The sequence below is a fragment of the Triplophysa rosa genome, linkage group LG3, assembly GCF_024868665.1.
Source record: "Triplophysa rosa linkage group LG3, Trosa_1v2, whole genome shotgun sequence".
In the NCBI taxonomy this organism is placed as follows: domain Eukaryota; kingdom Metazoa; phylum Chordata; class Actinopteri; order Cypriniformes; family Nemacheilidae; genus Triplophysa; species Triplophysa rosa.
Genome location: NC_079892.1, coordinates 232,027 through 240,629, shown reverse-complemented (window position 1 = coordinate 240,629; position 8,603 = coordinate 232,027). Strand labels below are relative to the sequence as shown.

Genomic DNA, 8,603 nt, shown 5'->3' with positions numbered 1-8,603 from the left:
GCCGTCCAGCCGGCGTCATGCCCTGTCCAGCCGGCCTTCCAGCCGGCGTCAAGCCCTGTCCAGCCGGCCTTCCAGCCGGCGTCAAGCCCTGTCCAGCCGGCCTTCCAGCCGGCGTCAAGCCCTGTCCAGCCGGCGTTCCAGCCGGTCTTCCAGCCGGTCCCCAGTCTGGCAGCCAAGCCGACCCCTGGGAAACTCCCAGGGCCAAAGACTGTCCCCCCAGGACTTCCCCCACAGAATCCCCGAGGACTCCGCGTCCTCGAGCGCAGCCGGGGATTAAAACTGTTCCCCCCATGAACTCTTTTGTTCCCCCACCCCCCCTCCCATGTTTGTTGTTTTTATTGTCCCCGCTACTGATTTTGTTCTCCATGTTTTGATCTTTCATGTCACTGTCTCAGTCGGTCTTTGGGTTCGTCATAGTCTTGTCTCGTCCGTCTACCCCTTGGTGAGCACCTGGAGGTGCTCATTAAAGGGGGGGCTTCTGTCATGGCTCTGCTTCATTTAGTCATGTTTTTCTTGATCCTGTAGCAGAGTCATGACAAGGCCTTTGGTTATGTGTGGAGAGAAACATATTATTGTCCTTTTGACAATAATATACGTTCTCTCCAGTGTCTAGTCATTGGCCCCGCTCCTCTTGTTTCCTTGTTATCTTTCCCTGAGTGTTTGATTACCCACATCTGCCCTGTGTCATTATCCCTCGTTTGTCTTACCCTATATAATACCCTCATGTTTCATTGTCCTGTGTCGGTCATTGTATGTGCGTGGTGTCCTTGCGTTCTGTGTGCTGATGTCCAATGTTGCTATTGTATCCAGTTAGTCGTGTTCTTTGTTCCACGTTCGTGTCCCTGCATCTCTCGTGTTCCTACCTTGCCTTGTCCGGTTCTTGTGAGTTTGGTTTGTTTTTTGTTTTAGTTCCCGTTTTACCCCAGTGTGGGAAGTTTATGTTTATCTTTTTAAGAAGTCTTTGGTTATAGTGTTTTGTCTCCCCACTGTGGGTTTTTGTTTTGTTCTTGTCAAATAAACTTCTGTTAACCCCGTCATTGCCTGCCTGCATCTGGGTTCTTCCACTCATTTCATGACACATTATGACTGATCTTTCAAAGAGAAGTCCAGTTACAAGAAGATCTAGAGCGAATAACCATTTTGTCTTTATTCTTTATTCATGCCTGTGTTCATTTAACAAAAGTATTAAATAATTCAGAATCAATACATGTCATCTGTGTACATCCCAATCATGCATGATTCATGTTCTGTTTGTATAAAAACATGTCACACATACAATACACTGGAAATTCTTCATTTCTTTGGCTAAAGACAGATTGCTTAAGCCTAGTCCACATACACAGGTATTTTAATAACCAGAGTTTTTCCTTCTTTGTTTAAAAAAAACGCGTCCAAACGGAAACGCAAAAACAGGCTATAAAGCGCTGTCAAAAGCATGCCAAACCAACAGGTGGCGATATAACCCTAACCATAAAGCCGTGTTGGCCAATCAGAAGCCTGGAATCTGACGTCAAACAAAGGAGATAGCAGCACACATTGCAACGTCATACGCCAAATCTCCGGTTTCACCATCTACACATTAACACTGAAAGCAGAGTTTCTAAAAATCTTCAGCCTGGCAGGAGTTTTCGAAAAAGTTCGGTTTCAGTGATCGAGTACTGCGTTTGCGTGTGGACGAATGGCCAAACCGCATGGATAAAGCTCCGGTTTTGAAAATACCCGTGTTCGTGTGGACAGTGCCTTAGACAAAACTTTCCTCCATGTTAGAGCACAAGAGAAAGGAATCCACCAGTCTGGGTTTGATGAGCTGTTGATGGTCAGCAGGTGTTATACTGTCTGGACATTCAACCGCCAGTCTCCTCAGAGCGGCCTGCACACACATGGTCACATTACAACATCTCTGATACAGCGTGTTGTGACTTTATCACATAATCTCAATACTTTTGTATTACTAAAATAAACCTTAAAAATTATAACGTAGGCTACTGCATATGCTGTATATATGAAATGAAAAATCTAGTTATGGTTATTCAGGCTATATGGCTAAAACTATTATTGTGGCATTTGCATGATCACATAAAAAATATGTATATACAGTATTTGAAGTGAAAAATACTGCTATTTACACACACAAAAACAAATAATATTTTAGATGTTTTATTACCAGACTGGCCACGAGCACAGAGTCGCTGTTGTTCCTTTCTGCTGGTGACCGGCACAACTCAATGAGATGAGGAACAGCTGAAGAATAACAGTCACAGTATTATACATGAAGCTTTCTGTTCTTGTAATCTCTTTAAAAGTGAGAAACACAAGCAGTATTATTTCCCTGTCACATCTGCCTCAATGTAGTAATCAGTCCGACAACAACCAGTGACTGACTTTACATGTGTTAAATCCATTTTCATCTTCGTGACTTATGTTGTAGCCTAAAAGTGTTGTCGTGGGAATCTGTCTTGACATGTCACTCCACTACTTCTGCACTTCTCTATGGCTTGAAATGTAGGCTATAGTTTACTTTGAAGCGATCAACAGCATGATGGAATCTCAAGGTCTGTGATTGTGTTGACTTCTCTTTTCGAAAGACATGGGTACAGTCTGCATGTTCACTGCAAGTGTTACCTGGAGCCTTGATCTTCATTAGAGCATTTTTACATTTTACATTTACATTCATGCTATTGACGGACACTTTAGTCCAAAGCAACGGGGCATTCAAGGTTTATATTTGTTTAAGTCTGTGTGTTCCTGGGGACTGAACCAAAGTCCATTTACGGATGTCATGCCACTTGGCGGCCATGTTTACATCATAGCAAGTCCACAGTTCTATCTACTTGAATAGGGAAACACTGATATTTCTACATATTCTACATTTCTTTCTATTGCCGGTTAAAATTCCAATTAAACAACATATTTAAAAACAACATTTAAACATGACATCAACAGTACCATGACTGTGTATCATAATAGTGCAAGCAATTATTTTCTTTAATTTTAAGTAATTTTTAGTTTTCTTGAAAAATGACCAATCGTTTCGCTAGACAACACCCTTATTCATCGGCTGGTGTCGTTTAGAGCCTTTTGAAGCTGCGATGAAACTGAAATTTGGATCTTAACTAACAGCACACCCCCATTTAAGTCCATATAGTCAAGTCAAGTCAACTTTATTTATATAGCGCTTTTTACAATTGTCATTGTTACAAAGCAGCTGTAAATGAGACATATTGACTATAAGCAAAACATTAAAGTTATACAAGTTAAAAAAAGAAGTGAACACACACGGAATACAGACACGCACACAGGTTCATACACACCCACATGCATAAAACACAACTCCACATGCACAGAGCACAATATACACACATTATACAAATGACAACCCTGGAAGGTTTTCCTCATAAGCCTCAATTTGTTTTCTACAGAACATGTATGACATGTGGGTGAGTGAATTATCATGACATTTTAATTTTATAGTGAACGACTCCCCTTATCCATGCAAGCACAATGAAGTTGTTGTGTTGGGATCACAATATAAAATATTTACCTTCCCATTCAGTTGAGTGAAAATATTATAAAATGTTTTTCCCTACATACCCATAAGCTGTATGGCAGTCTGAGCGACGTGTGAATCTCTGCTGAGTCGAGCCAGCGTGACGGCAGCTTTCTGTTGAACCCGTTCACATGCAGCGCTCTCAGACGGACTGGAGGACGACGGCTTTTCGTTTAACAACAGCAGCAGCTGCTCAATTCCTACAAGAAATCATCACAACACACATGAGCTACAAGCTACATCAGTGGCAGATGTCTATCTTTATTGTGTTTGTGCTTTGGAAACTTGTGTCACCAATACAAAATCTATGTGTGTGTGTAAACACACTTGGCCATAAAGCTCTTTCTGATTCTGCTTAACCAAAAAACACTGAAATATCATTACTTTCAGTTGTGTTCCATATTGTGAAATGAAATGAAAGGCTGTGGGCCTCATTTATACAACGTATCCACAGATTTGCTCGTAGAGTGTGCATACGCAAAACTCCACGGCGACGTTCATATTTATAAAAACAGTCATTGACATAGAAAAGTGCTTAGGTCCACGTCAGGGTCTGAGCAGACGTATGCACTTTTGCTTGTCAGAGTGCTGCATGTTTTTGGAAATGTAAGCCATTCTTGCTGATCGTAAAGGATTTGGACATTGACAGGCACTCTTTCATATATCAATGACATTAATTAGACATCATTAAAAGGCGGAGATCTGAAACTGTTCACCTGCGCGCAATTTCACCATCGTTTGCCATCTATAGACTTCACATCTGAAAGAGACGCACGTTTTCTGTGCGTACGTTCGATCTATGAATCACACGTACTGTAAGCACTTTGAGAAATGATCGTAAAATCACATTTAATCACAACAATTTATAAATGAGACCCTTGTCCTATAAATGAGAAGATTTTAGGAAGCTCAGTAATCTGGCACAGCACAACTGCAATGAATCCTTCACCAAAAACTGAAAATTCTCTCATTGAACACAAACTAATAATACATGTTATCTTTTTCTACGAGAATAAGACAAAAGCACAAACATCCATCATTAAAGTAATTCGATATGGTTGTGAGAGAAACCCGTATTCATATGTGAAAACTATGCGGTGAAACGTGTCCAGGGGTCTCATTTATAAAACTGTGCGTAGGATCCTTACTAAAAGTGTACGTGCGCCCGAAAACCAAAAATAGCGTACGCCCAAAAATAATCCGATTTATAAAACCGTGCGTACGCACACCTGTAAGCAATATTCGCTTTATAAATCACAGATCACCTGCAAGTGTGCGTACGTGAATCAGCCTCATATCCCGCCCTGTACATGCCCATTTTTACCCATAAATAGTCAATGCAAAGCACGTCATGAATACTGATTCGTATATTAATAAGCCGGCCATCCAATCCGCTTGTTAAGCCTGACGTCACGCACCATAATGGGCGTACACCGTTTCCTGGTCAAACCGCTATCAGATGCCATAGAAAAATAACAAAAAATGATGTAAAACCCCGATCCCATCCTTTATCTCCGTAACGAAATCACAAATGGCCACACATGAGATTCACTGAGATTTCCAAATTAATAATTGTTATAATTATTAATAATAATTATTATTATAATTATATTAAAGCCAAAGAAGGTCTCTGCAGCATTTAAATGTTTACAGCATTTAGACTGATCATTAACACCCCATTAGTGGTGTCCTTCACCTGAGATGACATTTGAAGATATCATTGTAAAAGACGAATGTTTCTTCATTCCAGATTTGTTATGATAGTTAGGACTGATAACGAGAACATAAAGAGAAACGATTGTGCGAGAGCTTAATGGCTGTATTTCCAGACTTTGACATTCTATGATTATGCTCAGTATTTAAGGAAAATATAGTTAGTATTTATTTACCCTGTGTTCTGCAGTTATCATATTTGATGCTGTCCCTGTTCAGTCGGATCATCTCCTCCTCGTACGCTCATAGTGTGATAGTGAGACAGCGCTGATTAAATATTTACAATGAATTTTTATTTAAGATTTGAGTTGGATTTTACAAGAAGGTGCATGAAACAATTATCACTCAAGCGCAAATAACTCTGCAGATTTAATCTTCGTGATAATATGGATCTTTAACGGATATGAGGTCAAATAAAATGTGTTTGAGGCATAATGCTTATAAGCATTTTTATCAATCTTAGTTTCTGCAATCTAAGTTCACTAATTCACCATTTGTCTCCAGAATGTGCGTACGCATGGGTCAGAGTTTTCCGTCAAGTTTGTTTTTATAAATCCCATCTTTTGCGTGGGAAGTGGCGTACGCCTCTTTCAGTGCATGTTTTGTGCGTACGCAACGGTTATAAATGAGGTCCCAGAAGTTGTAAGAATGAACTTGAGTTCTCTTGTGATGAAATATCATATGAGAAGTGGTTCATTTGGAATGGCGTGAGGTGAGCACGTTACGAGAGAATGTTTTGTTTTTGGCTGTAGTATTTCTTGAAGACACAACAGCGTTGTTGATTTGTAGATGTTGACGAACCCTTCTCCTGAAGCACCTCGGCGCTGCACTGCTCCAAGACCGACAGATTGGCAAGGATCGTCACAACCTGTGGACATGAAAGCATTGTGTGCTCGCTCGCGTCTTTCTACATGATCTTTCATTCATGTGGTGTTGTAGGGGTATATGTGGGAGCAGTACCTGGTCTTTGGAGTACGGTGTGTCTACTCTCTGGCGGTCTCTACAGGCCTGGACGAGGATGCGAACGGCGTTGAGCTGCAGGAGGATTTCACAGGCCATACTGTCAAAGAATGTGATGTTTGCCAGAGCTGCCGAGGCCAACAGAAACACTTCACCACAGGAGGCAGTCTCACACAGATCTACACAAACACAATGCACACGCTTCACAATATTAAAGCAAGCTTTCTCATACACTTCACACAAAGACTTTCCATACACTCAACTGAAGTTGAACTAAAAACTGAACAACACTGTCGTGATTCACGGCAGGATCCCTTGTTATGTGTGGAGAGAAATGTATTATTGTCCTCTTGACAATAATATGCGTTCTCTCCGGTGTCGCGTCTTCTAGCCCCGCCCTCTCGTTACCTCGTTAGCTTCTCCTTAGTGTTTGATCCCTGTCACCTGCCCGTCACCCTCCCTGTGTTATCGTCCCTCGTTTGTATTCCCCTATATATTGACCTTGTGTCTCTTGTCTTGTGCTGATTCGTTTTGTATTACTTTGTATTGTTCCGTGTCTCACGCTCTAGTAAGTTCTGATATATTGCTCTTGCTCAGTCTTGTGGTTGATCAGTGTGAGTCCTGTCTCCGTTTTATTGATTACCTCGTCCATTTGTTTCGTCCCCCATGTGGGAGGTTTTGGTTTATGTTTTATATTTATTCATAGTCCTGTTTTCATTTTGTCTCCCCCATCGTGGGTGTTTGATTTGTGTTTTTGTATTAAAGTCTTGTTGTCATTCACACTTTGCTGTCTGCACCTGTGTGTTTGTCATGATTTGGCAATGAGGACCCAATCCACAGCTTTACTTACACCAACACAAACATTATGACTGAACGTGAGTGTTTTGATGTCTATTCTTCATCTCCAAGTTCCTATCCTAAATAACAGCAGCACACGCTCTCTATGAGCTCACACGGGATAAGTGAGAGTGAAACTGACTGATGAGAGCCGTGACGATGTCCTGCATGCTCTCCAGAAAGCTGGCGAGATGTTGTGTAGATGTGTGATGTGGAGACGTGATCTGTGCCATCACAGCGGCTGCTTCAGCTCGTGTGGTCTCTGCACATGAAGCGTCCGTTAAGATATCTGCCAGACACAGGATCCCATCCACCTGCACACAACACACAACACAAATACACAAAACTATTGCTCTGTTATTTACTCGCTGCTTTCTACATGTTAGATTCGTGCCGACTTTGTGTAACATAAAGTGTGTCACATAACGTAACCTGAACACAATCATCAAGCAAAAACATTAAACTTGAATAAATATGTCATAAACATTCTGTATACGTGTAAGCCATTAGTAAACAATTAGTCTGTGTTTGTGTGTGCTGAAGGTGTGCCATCAGCCAGCGATGAAAGTCTACCAATCAATCATTGATGATCTGAATTACACAAATGATCTTCTAACATATTTATTTCAACTCATGTTTTAATGTAAAAGTGCATTGCTGCAAAGCAGCATCATAGTAAATACACACTAGTGCAGATAGTAGACACCTAAAAAAAGGAAATCATAGAAAACTGGAACATTCTGAATGGTACTAGAGAAATGATTTGAACCCTATAGCTCATTTTGTGTTCAGGATGTGTAGAATTGTTTTTGGACCACATACTGTAAAACAGAGTAATTCATTCTGTTAGCACTATTCAAATCAATGTCTTTTCTTTAATAAGACAGTCTGCCAGACAGAGGATTCAAAATAAACATGAACAATCCTCAGAAACCCAAAAACATCAAGCAAGAGAAGGTGGAAATATTTGAACTGGAACCTATGAATCTGACTGGTGTTTGTAGGAATGTGTAGGTATATTTACATTCAGTTATGTAGACATTATATGCTTATGATCGTTCCTGTACTTTTAAAAAGTCATCACTCAAAAAACTGTTTCTTGCATAATACTGTACCAACTAAACATAACTTTGTGTCTACAAGCTCCGGGGTCCCCTGGAAATGAGTTTAGGAATTGCTGCACTTGAGTGTATATTTAGGCTTTCTTTTTTCTTTTATACAACATATTGCAATTTATTACAGGCTTTATATACTGTATATTCCTGCACAGTTGTGTTTATGTTTAGTATTGGAAGAGGTGATGAGGTTAAGATTTAGTTGTGGAGAACTGAAATAAAACACTGACTTAATGTCTTAATTCTTGATTTCTGATGTTTGTTTGTTCGATGAGTTAACTGAAATATTACTGAAGCCCTTCCTGAGTAAAATGTGATCGTTGTAATAATTGTCATTCTTCTTTCTGTCAGGTCAGATTCAGTTTGATCACATCAGCACACGGTGGCGCTGGTACGCAAGCTATGACATCCAGCACAAATGACCATGCCTA

The 8,603-nt window shown here is 40.5% G+C and overlaps 1 protein-coding gene across 3 annotated transcripts in view; it reads right to left on the bottom strand.

Moving 5' to 3' along the window:
- Window positions 1-1,131: 1,131 nt before the first annotated feature.
- The window catches only part of LOC130552202 (protein inscuteable homolog), a 51,370-nt gene continuing 43,898 nt past the window's right edge, over window positions 1,132-8,603 (bottom strand). For all 3 annotated transcript variants that reach the window (XM_057330399.1, XM_057330401.1, XM_057330400.1), the window contains exons 8-13: window positions 7,200-7,371; window positions 6,221-6,399; window positions 6,062-6,128; window positions 3,592-3,747; window positions 2,165-2,241; window positions 1,132-1,870 (exon numbers count right to left, since the gene is read on the bottom strand). In XM_057330399.1, coding sequence (XP_057186382.1) covers window positions 1,742-1,870; window positions 2,165-2,241; window positions 3,592-3,747; window positions 6,062-6,128; window positions 6,221-6,399; window positions 7,200-7,371 — 780 coding nt within the window. In that variant the 3' untranslated portion in view covers window positions 1,132-1,741. The remainder of the gene's footprint in view (window positions 1,871-2,164; window positions 2,242-3,591; window positions 3,748-6,061; window positions 6,129-6,220; window positions 6,400-7,199; window positions 7,372-8,603) is intronic.